Below are 22,821 nucleotides of genomic sequence, written 5' to 3'. Positions count from 1 at the left end.
ACAAACCCACTGCCAATATCATCCTGAATGGGGAAAAGCTGAAAGCTTTTCCTTTAAGAACAGGCACTAGACAAGGATGCCCACTCTCACCACTTCTATTCAACATAGTGTTGGAAGTACTAGCCAGAGCAATCAGAGAAGAGAAGGAAATAAAGGGCATCCAGATTGGGAAAGATGAAGTCAAACTGTCCCTGTTTGCAGATGACATGATCCTATATATCGGACAGCCTAAAACCTCTACAAAAAAACTGTTGGAATTGATAAATGATTTCAGCACAGTAGCAGGATACAAAATCAACACACAAAAATCAGTAGCATTTCTTTTCTCCAATAGTGAACATGCAGAACGAGAAATCAAGAAAGCCTGCCCATTTACAATAGCCACCAAAACAATAAAATACTTAGGAATTGAGTTAACCAAGGATGTGAAAAATCTCTATAATGAGAACTACAAACCACTGCTGAGAGAAATTAGAGAGGATACAAGAAGATGGAAAGATATTCCATGCTCTTGGATTGGAAGAATCAACATAGTGAAAATGTCCATACTACCCAAAGTGATATACAAATTCAATGCAATCCCCATCAAAATTCCAAAGACATTTTTCTCAGAAATGGAAAAAACTATTCAGACATTTATATGGAACAATAAAAGACCACGAATAGCCAAAGCAATGCTCAGCAAAAAAAATAAAGCTGGAGGCATAACACTACCTGACTTTAAGCTATACTACAAAGCTATAATAACCAAAACAGTATGGTACTGGCATAAAAACAGACACACTGACCAATGGAATAGAATAGAGAATCCAGAAATCAACCCACACACTTACTGCCATCTGATCTTTGACAAAGGCACCAAGCCTATTCAGTGGCGAAGGGACTGCCTCTTCAGCAAGTGGTGCTGGGATAACTGGATATCGATATGCAGGAGAATGAAACTAGATCCATACCTCTCACCGTATACTAAAATCAACTCAAAATGGATTAAGGATTTAAATATACACCCTGAGACAATAAAACTTCTTAAAGAAAACATAGGAGAAACACTTCAGGAAATAGGACTGGGCACAGACTTCATGAATACGACCCCAAAAGCATGGGCAACCAAAGGAAAAATAAACAAATGGGATTATATCAAACTAAAAAGCTTCTGCACAGCAAAAGAAACAATTAAAAGAGTTAAAAGACAACCAACAGAGTGGGAGAAAATATTTGCAAAATATACATCTGACAAAGGATTAATATCCAGAATATATAAGGAACTCAAACAACTTTACAAGAAGAAAACAAGCAACCCAATTAAAAAATGGGCAAAAGAGCTAAGTAGGCATTTCTCTAAGGAAGATATCCAAATGGCCAACAGACATATGAAAAAATGCTCAACATCACTCAGCATCCGGGAAATGCAAATCAAAACCACATTGAGATACCATCTAACCCCAGTTAGGATGGCTAAAATCCAAAAGACTCTGAACGATAAATGCTGGCGAGGCTGCGGAGAAAAAGGAACTCTCATACATTGTTGGTGGGACTGCAAAATGGTGCAGCCTCTATGGAAAATGGTATGGAGGTTCCTTAAACAATTGCAAGTAGATCTACCATACGACCCAGCCATCCCACTGTTGGGAATATACCCAGAGGAATGGAAATCATCAAGTCGAAGGTATACCTGTTCCCCAATGTTCATCGCAGCACTCTTTACAATAGCCAAGAGTTGGAACCAGCCCAAATGCCCATCATCAGATGAGTGGATACGGAAAATGTGGTACATCTACACAATGGAATACTACTCAGCTATAAAAACGAATGAAATACTGCCATTTGCAACAACATGGATGGACCTTGAGAGAATTATATTAAGTGAAACAAGTCAGGCACAGAAAGAGAAATACCACATGTTCTCACTTATTGGAGGGAGCTAAAAATTAATATATAAATTCACACACATACATACACACACACACACAAACCGGGGGGGGGGGGGGGAAGAAGATATAACAACCACAATTATTTGAAGTTGATACAACAAGCAAACAGAAAGGACATTGTCGGGGGGGAGGGGGGGAGGGAGAAGGGAGGGAGGTTTTGGTGATGGGAAGCAATAATCAGCTACAATGTATATCGACAAAATAAAATTTAAAAAAAAAAATAAATAAAAAAAAAAAATAAAAGCATTAATATTAAAAAAAAAAAAAAAAAAAAAAAAAAAATCTGATGAGGTCCTGCCTCTGTTGAAAGCTTCTCAAAGTCAAATACTTCCACTGTTTAATTTGTATTGTGCACAGCAAAGAAAAAAATTTATGTGTGGTTACTGAATCAATGCTTTCTGAATTAAAATTAACCTTCCCCAATTTTCTGCTCATTAGTCTTATATCTGCTGTCTGAAATTACACAGGAAAAAAACTTATATGTCTTCTACACAACATCCCTTTGCACCGCTATCAAGCCTTACATTCAGTAAACCACTCATTTTTCAAATGGTAGTTTGAAGTCTCTTAATATTATGGTCCCTGTTTTCTGGGCACATACTGATCAGTCAATATGTCTTTTAAAATGGGGTATTCAGAACTCAGCACATCACTCCAGGAATGGTCTTACTGACACAGAATAGAGAGCAGGACCACAAACATCCTCCCACCCCCCCACACACCCCTTGTTCTGGATACTATACAGTACTTCTATTAATACAACTTGCTTTTTTAAAACTAAAGGGCTTATATATAGTGAGCTTGTAATCAACCACAACCATTAAGTTTTCTTTTCAAAGGGATTTTATTTTATAATTCCTTTTCAAATTAATTAAATTTGAAATTATACAAATAGTTATTATACTAATAGTTATTTAAATAAAAAACAAAAGACAAATAATTTTGAAATGATTTGAAGAGGTAAAAGTTTCTTTCCATACACAGCAAAGTTAAGGAACTGAGCCTTAGCCAATGTTGTAGAACCCACCACAAAATCTAGGCTCCTCTGTAATTGTGATGATTTTCTTAAAGTGGATCTGTCAGGAACAACTGTTTGGGCTTTTCACTTTATTGTGAGACTAGCTGTAAGACAGTCTTTAAGTTAACTTGAAACTTCAGAAAAGTCTTAGGGAAATAGAAGACATTTAACCTCAGTCATCTACTGAAATATCTGAAGTATAGTAATTGACATCTGAATCAAGTATTCTTGTAAGTGAAAGATGGTTCAAGATATAAAGAGGACCGTGTCATCAGTCAGCTCCTAATTGAGGACAGTGAAATAGCAGTAACTGCAAACTATTTCCTGTCCAAAGTATTCTTCATGATGAGTAATTTATAGTTCTGCTCCATATCAATTACTTCTACTGGAGTTTACACGCATTAAGGAAATTGGTTACATATTGTTAACCCTGAAGTAAATGGTTGTGAACATATGGAGAAAAACACACCTAGCAATGTAAAAAAAAACCTAGGAGATTTTCAAACCTAGTTCGGATCAAAAGAGAGCATGATAACCTAAAGATTTATGCTTGAGAGGGAAGGGAAAGCATAATTTCTTCAAGAGAAAATAAATGGAGGCAAATTCTGGAGATGCACACATTTCGCTGTATTAAATTTCATTCTGGGAAGCAACATCTGTAAGCTTTGCTAGGTACAGAATAGAATCGCATTCCCTTCTATTTCCCTGAAGTATGATTCTGCACAAAGTATGGAGGACTTGCACTGAAGCATGGCTGCCACTGGGGGCCTTTTCCAATTTCCCTTTAGCAAGTTTTATAACAGTCATCCTCTATTTCTCTGCTCTATTTCTGGCCTGGGGCTAAGTCCTCTTGAATTCTCAACAACACAACAAACATTTATCCAGAATCAATCAGGTGCCATATGCTGGGCCAGGTGCTGGGGTTACAGAGATGAGAGAGAGACCATGTCTTTCTCCTCCAAGAGCTCACATTTTAGTAGGGGATATAGACACACACCATATTGGTGATGTAAATAAAATACTATGTGAGCAGAGAGGAGGAGCCATTAATTCTGCCTAGCAGCCAGGGAGACTTTATGACAAAGATGCATGAGCTCTGAATTTAGTAATCTGTGAAAACGCAGTGACGATGGTAGAGAAGAAAGATACCAATTGTCTTTGATCATCCTCTGGAATCTTCAACTCTTACATAACACTGGCTATGGCTAACTGAGACTTGGCTGGCTAAAAGCTCTTTTAGACAGAGCAGTTTTAAGAAAATTCTATCACCTAAAATCATAGATATCTTAATAAAATATCAGTTACATCTTTAAATCCACTGTTCATTGTCTCAGCAATCTACACCAAGAATAAAATAATCAGTTACAAACTATGCAGAGAAACAGAGAGTGTGTGATCTTTTTATGGCAATATTTTAATATTTATGTGCTAGATGCTGATAGTGCATTACACCAAATAGGAACAAGAGCAGACTTGGTTCTTGAAATCTGGCTGTTTAGCAAATAAAAGTCAAGTGCCTGGGTGCCAGATACACTGCATGTGTTGAGCTTGTCATCCATCTGTTGTGTTCTCTGCCAACTGCTCTACTTGGGGTGTGAGTGGAAGGCATTAGAAGGGAATAAGAAACCATTAAGAAATAAAATCAGCTGCAGAGTGAGCAAGTTCCTTTTTCTTTTTCCTGTTCTGCTATTACCTTTGTCTTTCTTATGTTTCTGTTTATTTTAGTGCTATATAATATCAACATATAACTACAGATAAGACAATTAAATGACACATTCCATGTAAGAGCAGCTATTTTCACTGGTAATTCAAGTTTCATTCTTGGAAATTTAATAAGTGTAGCCAACGAGTAGGATGACAAAACTGTTTTCTGGGTGGTCATTTTCTCTATGAATATTGGTTATGATAAAAAAAGCTCATCCTATGTCTGGATTTGACTATACCTACATTCATTACAGAATTTTCTAAAATACACAGAAATACAGGTAATTCTCTGTTTTAAAGGTATCTTCTCTAACATAGAGCTCATGTTTGTTTCATAAAAAACCTTGCAATTTCATCGGAAGGAAAAATCTCATTGTTAGAATAAAGCCGGGTGTCCTTTTTTCACCCTCCTCATTTAATGGTTTCAATTTCTATAACTTTGTTACATGTAAACAGGTGCTTTAACTTTTTTTTAAACTTGGGGGGAACTCAAATTAATTTTAATTCTGAATATCCATGGAAAAATTAGGTGAAACTTGAAATACAGAGAAGCCTCAAATGCCTTAAACAAAAATTTTCTAGCTTTTTCTCTAAATGCCTATGAGTTTCTGAGTCTCAGAGGCATTAATGCTACATCTGGACCAGTGCTGCTGCAGGGTTCATTATAATTCACAACAGCTACCAGCCTTGTCTGCACTTATATAAACTGTAACAGCATCTGCCTTTATTTCCTGAAGCTGCAGTCTTCTCATAAAATGTCTTTTTTTTTTCAGGAAAAACAAGATTCAGAGATCATAGTCATTTCAGTTTCCAACAGAAAAGAAATGCAAAGACTGTTGGGGAACAATAGATCTGCCTCATTCAGTCTCACCCCACTGCCAGAGGGTTTCAGAGTTTATGGTGAAAAGATCCATCAAACAAAACACCTCGTAATGACGGTAGTTAGTCTGGCTATTTTTAAGACATACAGCTTGCCAACTCCCTCATCATGTTATCAGATGTACTTCTTTTTTTTTTTTTTTTTTTTTTTTTTTCGTGACCGGCGCTCAGCCAGGGAGTGCACCGATCATTCTTGTACTTCTTAAGTACATTAATGCATGTGGCTTTTTTACCTCTAGAAGCTCAATGTATTTGTCTTAATAAAGTCAGGATACTAAGTTAAACACTTGTTTTTGATAAAATACATACACACACATATATGTATATATATCAAAAGCATATTTGGTGGAGAATATAAAAAAATAATTTTCTAGGTTAGGTGTTGAATTAAAGTTAATCTGGAGAGTAGCTATGATTGGGATGCTTGGAGGTGGGTGTGCAGGGAAGATTAAGGATCTCCAGAGTCAAGTGTGCAAAGTTTGAAAGCATATTTCAAATCTAATTTTGAATTTGGAAACGAAACAAAATAAAAACCATATTGCTTTCACAATACTTATTTCAGAAGGTAGAGCTAGACAAAATCCCTTTGTTTGGTGAAAAAACATATGCATGGTGATTCTTAATAGGTGGACATAATCTTGGGAGGGTGGAAGAATCAGATTGTCTCAGGTTTGGTAGAGTTTAAAAGAGGTCCACTGATTTAAAGAGAAGGGACATAGATAATCCTTCCCTGGGGCAGAATATAGGAAGCAAACTGCACAATTCATTCACTAAGCTGGCAGGCAAATGAATTTAAGATCTAATTCAGAACTGTCTGTGCAAAGGAAACCTGGAGGAGCTATCCAGATGAGGTAACACGGTAAAGGGCAAATAAGTTCAAATCCTGATTCCAATATTTGTAGGCTCTGAAACTTAGGGGAAGTTTCTATTCTCTCTAAATCTCAGTTTCTTTCTCTGTGAAAGAGTGATCATAAATCTTACCTCATAAATGTGTTGTAAAGATTGAATGAAATAATGTAAAGAAGGCTCGTGATAGTTCTTAGTACATAATAATTACTGAATAAATGACTGCTATTATTATTGTAAGAGTTTATACTCTTACATATATTTCTAAGTGAGAAATTAATTGGTTTGCTAATATCCAGTTTGTTTTAAGAGGTCAAAGTTACATGAGATAAAAGTGCCTTTTATTTCAGTTTTCCACTAAAAATATTTTGGATAAATAAATGTTAATTCTCTCAAATGACTTCTAATTTGGTTTCACAGTAAGTCTGAGTTCAGAATAATAGAATTATCAAACTGTTTACTTTAAAAATTTAATCTATTATTTACCAAATATTATATACCAGGCATTGAGCTGGCACTTTAATGAATAATCTCATTTAATCCTTAAGACAAAGCTAGAAGTAAGTACAATATAATTTCCATTTTATAAAGAGAAAACCAACATGTAGAGAGACCAAGGGTCATTCCCTAAGTCACAGAGTAAGATTCTGAGCTGAGATTCAAAGCCAGTCAGTATCTGGGTATTTAAGATTAGGATGGTACTATAATGATGGCTATCATTTACTGCATACCTACTCCATGAGGAGCAAAATTAATTTAGTAAAAGTTTTCCCATGAAATTAAATATTTTGGGACAAATTCTAAGTAATTTGGCAGACAGAATATTGGTTTTAGCATAAATTAGGCTCTATGTTTGTTCAATTTTCACTACCACATTATTAGCATTAAGATCATTGTAAAATAATTATTCTCATTGAAAAAATATCCTTACTTCTCAAAAAACACAGGTTACATTGACATACATAAGTGAAATGGGAAATGAGGCAATTTTTCATTTGAAATACTCTGGTAATGAAAGAAAGCATGGTTCAAGAGTTATGTTTGAGGGCAAAGTGGGTAGGATTTGTTTCCAGTGTTCAGACCCTTATTTCATGTTCCTCCTTCATACCGTGAGGATGTGAGCTGTGAGCATGTATGTGTGTGTGTGTGTGTGTGTGTGTGTGTGTGTGTGTGTGTGTGTGTGTGTGTGTGTGTGATCTTATGCATTGCTGTTCACTTCTCTTGGAAATTGAACCATCCAATTTACTCATTTTGATTGACAGTGGCTTCTTTCCATCTAAGCTTACCTAGAAGAGATTTTTTTTTACATGAACCCATAACAGAAAATTCACCAAATCATTTAGGCAAAATCATAGCTGTGCTGAATAAATGTAAACAAGTAAATGTAAAGGGGACAGTTATTTTTCTGCAATGTTTGACATTAGGCTGTATATATTAGGTTAAGAATCCCTAGTGCAAGTCTGTACTGGGTGATAAGTATTATAATTTCGAAAGAACATAATTAAATGTTATACTTATTCATCCTTAAAGTCCCCATGACTCCATATTCCATAAACAGATTTCATAAAATAGTGTTATTTAGTGTACTGTGTTTCTCCTGGGTCTCAGAAGAATAATGCCACCTCAGTAAACTAATACTTTGTTCAGGGCCTTGACTTAAAAAAATTTACTGCTATCACCTAGCCAAACTTCAAAGTGTAGGTTTATTTTAGAATAATGGCATTTATATGCAAATCACTTAATTTATTACAGTGTCGCACTGGATGTAAGTGTAAAGTGCAGCTAATATACAAATTCTACTTTATACTGCTCAGAATATGCTTCATTCCATTAATATAAATCAGTTTGCTAGCTTAAATACTAAACCTTAAAAAATAAAAACTTCACTTTAAGAATACTGTACCTAAGATATATGTTCTACGGCACCTGGCATATGTTCTTGCTCCAAGTGAGACAGTTAAACAATTTATCTTTTTTATTTTATTTTTTAACAGTACTCCTAAGCACTTCTAATTCTAAGGGGAAAAATGAAGAATTACAAATGCTGAGAAACAGAATCAAAATTAATCTTGGGGATGCTGCATGAATAACTGGGGAAGACACAAATGTGGGAGATAGAGCTCTGAGGATACATACATTTTAAGAACTAATGATTTTTCTTTAGAAATTTACTTAGAAAAATCAAACAAGGTATTTTCATCATGAGACAGTGGAAGTATCTTACCCCAAACATAAACTTTACAACGACAATTTAAAAATTTTGAAATTTAAAAAAATCTGATATTTCCTCTTTGGAGAAAAATATTTTCCAACTTATTAATCATAATCAGAGAACATAAGAAAGCATTCTTGTTATTTTAATTTTGCATATATTGATTAGAATTATTTTAAATAAGTGGTAACCTGTGGATTCTAGAAGTGAGAAAAACACTCTGGAGGTGGCATTTTTTCACTCATGAGTGTTACATCCCTTTAACAACTAAATGAAGTGACGGAAAGCTAGAAGCAGAGCTGGTACCACTAGTAACTGAGACCTTGGGGAGAGAATTGGTCAAAGACGTGGTGTTTCTACAGATACTGGGAAGATATTAGTCACTAAGCAGGGTCTCTGAATATGCATGAATCTGAGAAGCAAGAGCTAAGTGTAACCTGATACCACATTTAACACCACTGGAAGTTGCATGCATTCTCTAATTGTCTGGTGAGACTCTTTAAAAGCAACTCAAGTAAATTAGACCCAGAGGAAATGTGGGAGAATATTTGTCAGGACAATTTTGCCATGGTTATAGAACACCATAAATACAGCTTTTCCTTTTTATATGAGCTTCGTAAGTTCTTTGGAGACAGCGTCTTTGCACAGACAGATACTTATTACCTGATTGTGCAAGACTTGCTCAGTCACCATCTTGACCAAATGGGCCCTAAGGGCTCAGGCTTCCAGTTCTCAGAATGACTTGGTCCAACTATATTATCAGTATATTCCTTCACATTCATTGAAGTTTTACTTTAAGTGGAGTATAGGATGAATCATCATATAAGATTCTTCCTACAAAAGTGGGTTTCTAGGAAAAGAAACAAAATCTTTAATTCTGAGTAGTGTTTGTCTCTGCAACACTGTCTTGCTCCAGTTCCTTCACACTGCTCCAAATGCCCTCTCTTTTCTAAGAAATTCTATTTTTTTTCTAGATAATTTCTTGACTTGCACACTTAACTTTCTAGACTTTGCTTTCTTACTATCATGGCCCTTGATTGCAATTGATTTGATAAACTTTCGACAGGATTTAGTCTGTAGATTACTTCATCTAGTTCTTGCATTGGATCTGGTCTGTTGAAAGCACCTTTTCATGAGTGAAGAGCCTGTTCCACAGCCAATCAGTAGCAGTTTACACTTGGTTTTCACAAACAAGCATCCAAGAGATGTCACTTTGGAGCATTGGAATTAATAGTATTTTATACCAATCTTAATAACTCCTGTTTTAAAGTATTCCAGAGGAATTTCATCTTGCTTTCCCATAATCTACGATGTATCATGTACAAGTCTCACTTTACATCCCACAGTAAAGTCCAACAATCTATTTCACAGTCCAAGTACACTAGTGATTCTGCATTTGGTTAAAAGGAAAGATTCCCATATTCAAAACTGAAAAATCCCAATGATCTGAAATCTAAATAGACTATTATGATATATTTTAGGAAGAGATTGGTGGAATAAATGTATAAGGCAAATTAAGATTGAGGCATCTCCTAAAGAGTTAGGTGATTGAGTAGCACAGTAGTTCCCCCTTATCCTCAGGGGATACGTTCCAAGACCCTCAGTGGATGCCTGAAACCACAGGCAGTACTGAACCCTATATATACTGTTTTTTCCTATACACACATACCTATGATAAAGTTTAATTTATAAATTAGGCACTGTAATAGATTAACAACAATAACTAATAATAAAATAGAACAATTATAACAATATGCCATCACTGCCACTCTTGAGCTTTGGGGCCATTATTAAGTAAAATAAGGATTACTAGAACATGAGCACTGTGATAACCTGACAGCTGATCTGATGACGGAGCCGGCTACTAAGTTACTAAGGGACGGGTGGTGTATAGAGTGTAGAGACGCTGGATAAAGGGATGATTCATGTCCTGGGTGGGATGGTGTGAGATTTCATCAGGCTATTCAGAACAGCGCACAATTTAAAAGTTACAAATTGTTTATTTATGATATTTTCCATGTAATATTTTCAGACTGTGGCTGACTTCAGGTAACTGAAACAGCAGAAATCAAAACCACAGATGGGGATCTACTTCAGGGAAAAGGTATTTTGAAGGAATTAGACCTCTGAATAAGTATTTGAAGGAACTTTTACTTAGGATGAAGAGCCTTCAATTAATGCCATCAGCAAGCTTAAACAAGAGGATAGCAGCCTAAATAAACATTAACTTGCGACAAGGAGTTATTTGTTCAACGTAGTTTGTTGGATTTTACTGAGTCCAACAGTTATGTTCGCATAGGAATAAAGAATTTGCATATTGGACTGAATAATTTCTAAAGAAAAAATTAAAAAAAACCAGCAGCAATGAAGCAAGTCAGATTACAGAGACATTTAAGGAAGTCTCAAAAAAATAGCTGTCTGAAAACCTCTGAGACTCTATACTTCAGCTTCAGTTATTCCTGTGTCAACTTTAGGTGAAAAAAACCCACAAGGGTCCTGGTCTTCTACATAACGAGACACAATGAACTCATTTGATAATTAGTGTAGCTAGAACAGCTACAAAAATTTAAACCAAACTTATTTTAGTGAAAAAGAGAATTTTGTTAGCATCAACATATGAAAACTTTAAAAATTCATCAAAGTTATTAGTATTGATACAGGCTGAGTATCTCTTACCTATAATGCTTAGGACCATAAATGTCTCGGATTTTGAAATTTTGGATTTTGGAATACAGTATTTGTGTTATACTTACTGGTTGAGCATTTCTAGTCTTGGAATCTAATCTGGCCCTCAAAAAGTTTTGGATTTTGGAGCATGACAGATTTCAAATTTCAAAGTTTTGGGTTAGGGGTGCTCAACCTGTATATGTACATATATAGTGAAAAACAAGACAAGGTAATTGCATTTTAATATACAAATATAACAATATTTTAAAGATTCTGTGAAAACTGAATGTGAATAAGATGCTGAACTACAATACTAACCTCTCATTAGTGAACTCATTATTTAGAATCATCTTGAATGGTATTAGAGAAGAAAACATGGTAACCACTTTATGGGTTAAATACTACATTACAGCATTTTACTGATGAGTTGAAATATATTTCTTGTATTTTTAGTTATAGTATCTCATATGGTACTATGTTATAAAATGTTTATATAGATTACTTAATTTTTGTCTGCAGTGAATACATATTAAGATATTGTATCATACATAAAAAGTGAATTTGTGGAGCCTTGGGGCTGTTAACAGAATAATAGCCAGTGTTCTGGGGCAGGAGTCAGCATGCTTTTTCTGCAAAGGGCCAGACAGTAAATATTTTAGACTTTGTAGGCCATACAGTCTCTGCCACAATTACTTAACCTTGCCTTGAGCACAAAAACAGAAGCCTTAGGTAATACGAAAACAAATGATCATGGCTCTTCTCCAGTAAAACTTTATCTACAAAATCATACGGCGAAAGTTTTTGGCAGCCCTACTGTAGGAACACAGTTTGGTGACCCCTGAACCATCAGACTCATTCCATATATTTTCTCATCCTTTCTGATACAACTTTATAAAACAGCCATGAAGTTTAAATGAATATCAAACCAACAAAAGTTTTCACCAGGAATTCCAGGAGCACCATATTCACCTTTACTACCGACTGTACCCTAAACTACAGAAATGCTCATTAGGAGTTTTTTAAAAGGTGCATTAATTGTTAATGTTGTCAAAGAGAATCTAACATTTCATAGATGAGTCATTTTTGCTTGCACCAAAGTTTGTGCCTCAAGTTCCTTTCTCATTTTGCTCACAAGTCATTAAACTAGACTTTTGACAATTAATAAATGATTGAAAAATCAACAACTAATAAATGCCTAAGGGCTCATTAGAAATAAAACTCGACTTTATCTATACAGAAATATGTAATGCAGCTTTGGCATTTCTTTTGTATTCACCAAAGGTAAGGAATGATTCCATTGCTGTTACCTCAATTAGTACCAGAAGTGAGTTTAAATAAGTTACAAGCTACATCCTACCTAATGTTTTCAATTCAAGTAAGTCATGAAGTTACAGACTCTAAGGTACCCATATTTGTTTCATGTTAGTGTGCCTGACCTTCCTTTATATCCTCCAGGAAAAACCCTGAAGGTGGGTCAATCCAATTGTCAGCTTCCCTGTTCTTCCATCTAAACTCCCAAGCAGGGCTGGAAAAATTTGCCCAATGAAGCCCATGGATTACCTATGGCTGCCTTGAAGATTCTATCACAAAATTCAGTCTAGTACATTATCTTCAAAACAGTAGAAAATAATATAAACCTTTAAAATGAGTTTCTCTAACTATCACTAATGTTTGGTAGAGATTAAGAAATATAATTTTGTGAATATATGCCATTATTATGCTGACATTATTTGTTAATTTCAGATTGACACAAAACTAAATTTTACCTTCAAGTGAATTCCTTAAGATTAGATGAGATTGTGTCACATTTGGTAAAACTGATACAAAATAAAGAACCTGTCACTTAATTCAGTATAGTCAATATGAGATTAGACAACATGAAGAAACATTATTTATTATATTGATATAGGCAGTGAAGTAGAAAGCATAATATTAAACCCTACATCTGTGAAGTTATTGCTAAGGGGAAAGTATTTCTCCTTTGAAAAAAGTTATGATGAGCCTGGAAGATGTCATGTTAAGTGAAATAAGTCAGGCACAGAAAAATAATTATTGCATGTTCTCACTCACATGTCGGAAGTAAAAAAGTGAACTCATACAAGTAGAAAGTAGAATTGAAGCAACTAGAGGTGGGGAAGGAGGGGGGTGTATAGGGAGAGGTTAGTTAATGTATATAGAATTACAGTTAGATAGGAAGCATAAGTCCTAATACTCTATAATAGTGCTAGGTGTCAATAATTAACAATATGTTAACGTATATTTTCAAATGGATAGAAAACAGGAGTTCAAACGTTCTCATCACAAAGAAGATAAATGTTTGAGGTGACAGATGTGCTAATTAGCCTGATTTGATTATTACACAGTCTATACATGTATCAAAATATTACTCTGTACCCCTAAAGTATGTGTAATTATTATGTGTCCATTAAAAATAAAATTAAAAAAAGAAACCAAAAAGAAAAATAAACACAACCTATTTCTTCAATTCAAAAAAATTATAAACATATTTTGATTCAACTTATTTTGCATTGGTCTGGTATGGCTACAGAATGAGCATATGAGTAATGTCAGATTGGAAAGTAAGGGGACACTCACTAGTAATCTCTGGTTTAGCACATTAGACTCCTCAAGATAGAAACTTCTGGGACACAAAAATCAACTATACTGTATATTGATAAATTAAAATAAATTTAAAAAAAAAAAGAAATTTCCATAGTGGGATTGGAGGGTGGGGGAAGTTGACTAAGGAATCAAGTAAGTTAATTTATTCCATTTTAAATTGTTTTGATTTTCTTTCAAAGTATATCAGCAAAGCAATCATTTCACAAAGCCAACACGTTTTAGGAAATTAACTGGAGATGTGGAGAATAATAATAAAAAAAATGAGCTGGAAAATTATTCCCCAAATAGAGCTCAGATCATATTCCCTCTTAGATTCAGGAACACTGAGACTGAACTGCTATTTTATGAAATTCTGAGAGAATTTCAACTATGAAGTGGGTGAGGGTATTAGCAAGGGTCTTAAAGAACTGAGAAAGTAATGCAGTTGCTAAGTAATTAGGTTGCTAACTACACTTGTTAGGAAAAGGAAATTAAAAGATTCATAAAATTACAATAATTGAGGATAAATGAAAGAAAAGCATTAATTATTATTTCAAATAATGTCATACAGGGTTTAGTCTTGGACAGAGGGCATAGTTTGAATGGTTTGATTAGGTGTCTGGATAGGGAATACTGATCACAACTATGTGTTTAATATAAATGGTGGTATTTAAAACTGTATTACTCTGAGAAGGGGTCATCAGCTTTATGAAAAAACAAACAAAAATAGTAGATCATATTAATGAAGCATCATAGTGTAGATGAGAAAAGAGGCAAATATCTTATCCAGTTCTTTTCTTGTAAATGCCTCTTCCCTCCGCTTGGCAGAGTCCCCTGGGCAATTCAGGAGTACAAAGCATAGGTTCTAGAAGTAGCTGAGTTGATGATTTTCCTTGAGGTACAGTGTTCATCCATTCATTCAACATATTTTTGGCTCCTATTATGTGTTTTTCTATGTATGGAGCTCACAGAAGTCATATTCTAACAGGGAAATGAATAGATGCATAAGCATAATGTGTCCGGTGGCAATGAAAGTACTAAGAAAAGTAAGAAGATAGAGGTGGGATAGAGGAATACGTTTTATATAGAGATGTCAGAGTAGGCCTCCTTATTTGAAAATGAGCAAGGACCTAAATGCTAACCTAGGCAAGTAGATATTTAGAAGAACATTCCAAGTATACATAACCTGGTGTGAAGAACTTGGAGCAGGTGAACAAGGGGAGCAGGTAGGAGACAATCTAGAGAGGAGGGAGGGCAGCAGTAGGGAAGAGCTCTGCACATTATGTGAAGCCTTGTAGCCCATGGTTAGAGCTTTGGGACTTATCTTAAGGGAGATAGGAAGTCATTAGTGGGTCTGGCTCAGGTGGAACAGGATTTACTTACATGATTATTCAGAATAGTTGTCTAATCCATAGTTTATGTGCATAAATAAAAGCAAAATTTGTTCTTTTTAAATTGCCATATTAAGTCAGGATTCTCAAAACTTAACACCTTTAGAAATATTGTAGTGAGTGATACATAATTTGAGAAGAGATTGTAAGTTGCATACTCAAAACTTATCACATTTTATCTCATTTGCCCCAAAGTAAAATGCACCAAAAGATTAGTATTATATATCTTATAGTTAATGAGAAAAAGTAAATTATAAATCAACATTATTTAAGTATAATAATGCAAGAAATCTCTTCAAAAACTAGTGCACTGTTTCCAGGAAAGGTCAAATAATATTGGGAACAAAGGACACAGAGTTGAATGAAATATTCAAATACTTAAATGATATTTTGAAGAAATTAACTATAAATCATTAGTATTTACCACAAGTAGCGTATCATAACTCAAGATTTTTATATACTAAAACATCTGATCAATTGAAAATTCTAAGGGATTATGGGATAAATGAGTATTTCTTTGCTTTTGGTAAAGCCACATATAAAATTGAACTCAACCTAAAGGGATTATCTTCACCTCTCCTTCAATATGTGAACAATTACATATGTGAACAAAAAAGTAGATGAAATGTATATTTGCTAAGATCTATAATGTCTCAGTTTTTGTTATTAAGTGTTTTATATACATTATATTGTATTTCTTCTTCACAACCAACTATTGACTAGGTATTATTAAATATTATTTTCAAAGTAACTAAGAGGTGGACAGTATTCAAATCTAAGTGGTTCAGGCTCCAAAGTGGTACTTCAATATACTGTCCTTCCTCTCCTAAATATTCTTTCTTGGGCTTACAGATCAAAAGAAAAACCTTTAGAACAACACATGTTTGCCTTAGGAACACTGCACTTCTGATCACTTCACAAAATTAACTATTCACTATGCCTTAGAGCAAAATGACTTTCAATCTTCAAGTTATGCAGGCACTGTGTTGTGCACCTGCTCTAATAATGAAAATTATATGCCAGAATCAAACACTAGGAAAAGCCCTTTTTATTTATTGCACATTAAAGTTGCAGGATCACATAGTGCAACAGGAACAGGGATAAACTCATCATCAACTCCTTAAAATGAAACAATACATCCACGTTTATTACAAGTACCAGGAAAGCTGAATGCATTCACGGTCATGGTCATCTGAAGTCATTTTTACAAGGCAAGGTTTATGCTGGCGTAATCAAATGCGAATGCACGTATTGAAAAAATAAAGGAAGTATACTCATTAATTACTGGTTTTGTAGATTATTGATTTATTTTATCCCAACTGTTTTCACCTTGCCACTAAAATCTTTTGCCATTATGAATTTTGTGTATCCTGGAATTTAAACCAAACCTTAATATTTTAAAAACATATCATAGATGGGAAGTCATAATGCATTGTAACTCTAAGATAATTTTTGTATAACGTATCCAATAAATTTGTTAATATTTATCATTTTTACTAGTTTCTTCCTACTTTTTTCCTACTGGTTTCTGTTTCTACAGAAGGAAGAAAAGCTCCTTGACCAAATCGTCACAAGATTATAAACTCATTGAGAACCGGCCTGGCTTTTTCTTGTTTGTGCTGTAGCTCCAGCATCTAACACACTTTTTCTTAGAATAGAGGGAAATAAATAAGCAGCTGCTGAGAAATAAATGAACAAAGAAAATAAATTCAGATATTAAACTAGGAGACATCTACCTATGATTAAAGAGAGTGGAAGAAAAAATGTATCTTTTTTTTATTCCACTCAGAGGAAAAAAATATATCTTTAAAAGGTATAGGTTCTAACAAGAGTGACTCTATACCTAACCTTTAAAAAAACAAATTTTAAGGTGATTAAATATTATTGTTAATAATTAGTAATTACTCCAATAGGACCATGTTTTTGTCAGAGAAATATATTTTTTAAAGGGACAGGGTATTTGAAAAGTTTTTTACCCCTTCTAAAAACAACACATGTAAAATTTCTCGCTATGCAAGTAATCTGAAATATGATGGAGGTGGTAAGTCAAAGAAGTGAAAAGACAAATTCAGAAATGTGTATGTGAATGTGCATCACATCACAATCACCAATAATGAAGCCACATATGTCTTTCAAAGCACTTTTGTGTCACTTTATGATGTAGGTAGAGCAGATAGATGATGTATCGTCCTTTACAGATAAACGAAAAGAATCCTGGAGAGACTGAAAGGCTTGGCCAACTTCACACTGCTGACCCGGGAAGAGCTGGAATTAATCCAGAGATCTTTTTACTCTCTGAGTCCTATTAATGGTGTTACCTTGGTCACATCATTTTACCTATGCATGGTTCTTTCACCTGTAAAATTGGGATAAAAATATTATGTTGACATTCTTTATGAGGTTTTAAGGATAAAATAAGATATTATAAGTGGAAGTACCCTGATGAAAGAACACAAATAAATAATGTTGAAGTGTTTAGAATATAGAGCAGTTTTTAAAATGGATACCGGTTAAGAGGAGTCAACAGGTGTGGGTTCAGATAACAGCTTAGCCACAAGCTATGTGGCCTTGGGCAATAATCTAACCCTTCTAAACCTCAGTTTTTCCCATCTCTAAAATGGTAATACTAATCCCTAACGTGGAGAGTTATAGCAAGGATCAAATGCAAAAACATAGCTAATTCACTCTTCTCAGTGCCTGACACGTGGTAATCACTAAATAAGCACTTGCTCTTGCTATGATCATTTTTATGTTTAGTTTAACTGAAGTAGTTCTTAGAACCAGATATTGTTGACTTATTTTGAATTTTCATATAGCAATATTGAAAGGAGAGTTATCTCCAAGAAACATGATTTAAACAGCAAAAATAAATGACCCATCCCACCTCAAAAATTTCTCCTCCAACACCTGTGGAGGTGCCAGAAGTTCCCAAGCAAGGTACAATGGGCAGGCATTCCTTTGGGACTCAAATGACTGCAGCTTTGCTGAAGCTTTGAGGAATCAGTCATCTCTCATACATTAAACTTCGACCTTTAGAAAAAGAAGTCCGACTAAGTGTGCAAATAATTTAGAATCATGGACTTCCAAGTTAAGGCAAGAAAGGAATTAAAATCTGTTCCACTTAGGAAAGATAAGAGAAAGATAAACTCCTAACCTAAGTACAAATTAATTTGCCTGATTAGCTGACAAAAGATGTGACTCAAAAGCGTGGGAAACACTGCAGTTAAGTTTTGTTGGGGCGGGGAGAAGGCAGAATCAATCTCTAAGCATGGAATACTGCCTAGAATTACATACTTAGAGGTCCAGCTCACTTGCCATCTCCTCCATTAAATTCTTCCCAATCTCCCCAGATCATTCTCTCAGGACACTTGCAACTCTCGCATAGTACCTAATGCATATGGCCTTGTAATATCCCTCTGTCTCCTTCTAGATGTAAAATCCTTGGGAACAGGAAATGTATTCTAATCTTTACAGCACCCAGCAACATGCTTCACACACAGAAGGTATTTAACAAGGGTTGGCTGCTTAAATAAAGCGTAGAGAACTAAGGAAAAGTCTTCAGCGGAGACATGTCAACAGACAAGAGAAATAAGAGTTCAATCAGGAGAAAAGAACACCAAAGAAGGCAAGGACACAACTAGAAAATGAACTTTCCTGCTTCACACTTTTGGCAAGGACACAACTAGAGAAGGCAAGGACACAACTAGAAAATGAACTTTCCTGCTTCACAGTTTTGCTTAGAGCTTATAGGTACAAAGACTTGCATTTCCAGATCATTCCACATTTCACGCCAGCTTTCCAATATGAACTCAAAAGTAGACTTGAATGCTGATGTAGTCCTTATTTCAGAGCAGTATTTTTATATAGTCTTGATAGCCTTTTACAGAAATATGCATTTGTATAGAACATAGAAAAATGAGATGGACAAATTTTTGAAGCCACTTTTGAACAAAACTGCTTTCCCCCCAACAGTGTTAGGTTGTGTCTTACCGGCTCTCCTTTATTCCCCTTCTGTCCAGGTGAACCAGAAGCTCCTGGTAATCCTGCTTCTCCCTAGGCAAAAATGCATTTCTGTGTTAACAAACATTCATCACATTGATCTAAAGCCAATGAGTGAGAAATACGGAGCTGGCGATCGAAAGCTAAAGCTTGCTCTCCTCTGAGCTGACGCTGGTCCCTCCCTTGGAGTGCATTTCTTCCCTTGTTCATGAGGCTCACTGTTCCTCACTCTCCAAACAACAGTTAGCATCACCTCCTCCAGCAGACCTTCCACAGGCTGGGGCACATCCTGCCGCTCTACAGCCCCCGCTGAACCTTGTACTTGCCTTTCTCATGGAGCCACATACTGTTGGTCACTGGAGGAAATGGAAGTTCCCTCTAAACTTTCACCCCATCTGCATCGGGTTCAGCCAGGAGTGAGGTGGTAGTGGATGGGTCAAGACTAAGGGCATATATTAGGTCACGGTGCTAGGGGACGCTCTGGTCAAGGAACTGGGGCAAGTTCTCCTTTCATCAGATATGGGCATAGGAGAAAGCCACCAAGAGGCCATTCAGCCTTTAGCATAGGCCTTACAACTGCCATTAACATCAACAAAAGAAGTTCCTGTAGGTCCACAGGCCCAGCCTCCCTAACCAAGGAGCCATATTTGTGCAAGTGAGACCATCTCTTTGAGTAATAACAGAGTCCCTCTGCATATCTCCTCCCACAACTTATGGTGGAGAGAGACAGTCTGTTGGAAATTTGGGGACACTGGAAAAATAAAGTCTTCATACAAGAAAGAAATACTATGTAGAGTATTTTTGTGCATGTTTGTTGAAGAGCAGGCACTGTGTTTCCTTCAACTATGAGTTCCCAGAAATGCAGCCTGTTCCTGGTACATGTTAAGTACTCAGTACTGGCCTGTCATACACATGGTTCGTCCCTTCACCTTTCTGTTCGTTCTAATTTAAACCCTGAAAGGAAGGTCAGATGGACTTAGTACTATCCAGGTAAAAATACAGGAAATCCTATCAACAATCCCCTCTCATTAACCCACCCCAGTGACTCAGTGGCTTAGGCATTTGATTCCATTAGCACTGAAGGGCAAGACACAGTCTATGCACCAGAGGCCACATTCAAGGAGCCTGGCTGACTGTCTGGGGTGGCTTTTCAGTAGGCACAGATTAAAACTAGCATACCTTGTTCAGAATGCACTGGCACTGGTCTTTAAGTTCCTGCTTTGCTGGCAGATACGCAGACATTTTACTGGCATGAGCTGCTACTGATGATGATGCAGTACTTCCAAAGCCATCCTGCCCTGGGCACTAAAATCCAAAAAGAGGCTTTAGGGAAAGGGGTCAATTCCAAACATTCTGGCATTCCAAACAATGGCTCCCACCAAACTAGGGACGACTGGGGTTGCATGCAAGAACTCCTTCTTATTAAACAAAAGTTGACAGCAGTGTGTGAAAGATTATCATACCTTCACTTTGTCACTGAGCCCCTGTGTGTTTTATTACACTGACAACACACAAGAAATTAAAAACGATGATCTTGGTGAGGAATTCTAAAGCTATATTAAGTGACTTTATGACAAGTACAATAATATCATACATTTACAATAATTACATTGTTACCATAAAATAATTTACACAAACTACATGTGTGTTTGTCTTTTGGGAACAAAATTAAAGTTAAGGCATAAAATTTGAACTTGTAAAACATAGTTTTCCTCAACAAGATTATTGTAAAGCCATGTAAAGTAGAAAATAAATTATTTTTACGTTCTAATATTTATTAAATCAAAGTATGCCTTACTCTAATCCACTGTCCTTGAAAGATAAAATGATCTGTACTGCAACTGACAATTGGTGGATTTTATACTTATCCAGTGGGTTCAGAACATGCTGGACAAAATCCAGTGAAATTTGATTACAAAGCAATAAATTTTTTTTCCTCTCAAAAAATTAATCAAGATGGAGAGTCTAAAGAGGATAATAAATGTATCCTCAACATCATGTACCAGGCTCTTCACCATGGCTTATAACTCTGAATTTGCAATTTCATGAATGGTTAGCATTAGAGGAAGGAGTTCATATGTTACTTTGTATCCTGCAAATCATATATGCATGCAAAGTATTTTCAGGACAAACTAAAATATTGTCAGTGGTTATCCACTGTGGTTGAGATCATGGTTGATATTTATTTCCTTTTTTTTTTTTTTGCATTTGGCTGTATTTTAAAAGTTTTCTATAATAAACATGCATAACTTGTGCAGCAAAATTTTATTTTGAAAAATGGGTGGTACTTTAATGGTTGTGATTGTAAACAATAAAAACTGTAACAAAACTAGCACCTAGAAATACTGCTACAATTTTTCTGTCTGCATCACTAGTTCTTTCATATCTACTCTCACCAGATTTAATGATTAGTTATTTTGTTATCCTAAAAAGTTTCCAAGTCTAAAAGTCAAATTACATTTGAATGAAACAATATTATCACCAAAACAATTTATTCATCTCGTGTGTTTTGCCCCATGGGTTCCCAGTAAGATAACCAAGGCCCACTTAGAATTCACAATTTTGCTCTGATAAACTGAGTCACTATATTAAATTGAAGATTTAAACTTTAAAAGTATATTTTAGTCTTTACTATAAAACTGTTCATACTTGTCAAAAACTGCTTAAAGGCAGCATAAAACTTAAAACTAAGGACGACTCCTCTCACAAAATGTTTTTGATTTGACACATATTCAATTAATTAGCCCTTAAAATTTTAATCACATTTCTCATTTATTTTTAACAAATGTTGCTGATTTCCTCCTCTTCATGTCCTTCATTCTCTATGTTTGTAGTCATGAAACTTGACTGCTTCAAAAACTGAAAATCTAATTTAATAGAAGCATGTTTAGACATGATTTTGAGTAAATTTCACCTTTGAAATGCTTTATAAAATATTAACACTAAAAACATGTGTGATGTGAAATTCCAGGACAAAATTAGATATTGAAACAAGTATATTAGAATTTTTTGAGTTCAAAACATTTTGCAAAATGTGATATATAACATCTGTGAAACATATATGTATACACAGTTGGGATCAGAAGTACAGAAGATGTTTCTGTTTCAATTATTTATCTTCTAAACTATACATTCCTTTTTGTAAAATGTATGTTTCTATTTTCTGTTAATTATTAAATGCATGGTAATGTTTCCTCTGAGTAATTATCAGCAGTAAAATATACAGTCTTTTGTTATTTGTTTTCCACAGTTGGGGACAAATTCCTACTTTATTTTCTACTCTTTAAAACTAACTTCCACATAAGTTTTTAAAAATACGATTTAAAAATTTTTTGTTCATAATGTGTGAGGTCATGTCACTTGTTTTAATTATGAAACCACTATCCAAACCATCACCAATATGTCTTAAACAGCTTTCTCATAATTCAGGTGGAAAATGTCTGCTATGTAATGACACAGGGCAGTGATTACTGGTCAAGGACATAATATTTAGACATATTAAAATACCATTATGCTACTTTTCAATCAAAGGAAATTATTATTTTAAAAGCATTGACATAAAAAAGCATAAAT

At 35.0% G+C, this 22,821-nt stretch overlaps 1 protein-coding gene across 1 annotated transcript in view; it reads right to left on the bottom strand.

The window, feature by feature from the left end:
• The window catches only part of COL19A1 (collagen type XIX alpha 1 chain), a 354,677-nt gene that overhangs the window by 268,234 nt on the left and 63,622 nt on the right, over positions 1-22,821 (bottom strand). The window contains exons 7-8 of the mRNA XM_063098322.1: positions 20,428-20,553; positions 19,240-19,302 (exon numbers count right to left, since the gene is read on the bottom strand). Coding sequence (XP_062954392.1) covers positions 19,240-19,302; positions 20,428-20,553 — 189 coding nt within the window. The remainder of the gene's footprint in view (positions 1-19,239; positions 19,303-20,427; positions 20,554-22,821) is intronic.

This window comes from Cynocephalus volans, chromosome 5 (assembly GCF_027409185.1).
Source record: "Cynocephalus volans isolate mCynVol1 chromosome 5, mCynVol1.pri, whole genome shotgun sequence".
Taxonomy (NCBI): Eukaryota; Metazoa; Chordata; class Mammalia; order Dermoptera; family Cynocephalidae; genus Cynocephalus; species Cynocephalus volans.
This window is presented reverse-complemented; position numbering and strand designations above follow the sequence as displayed.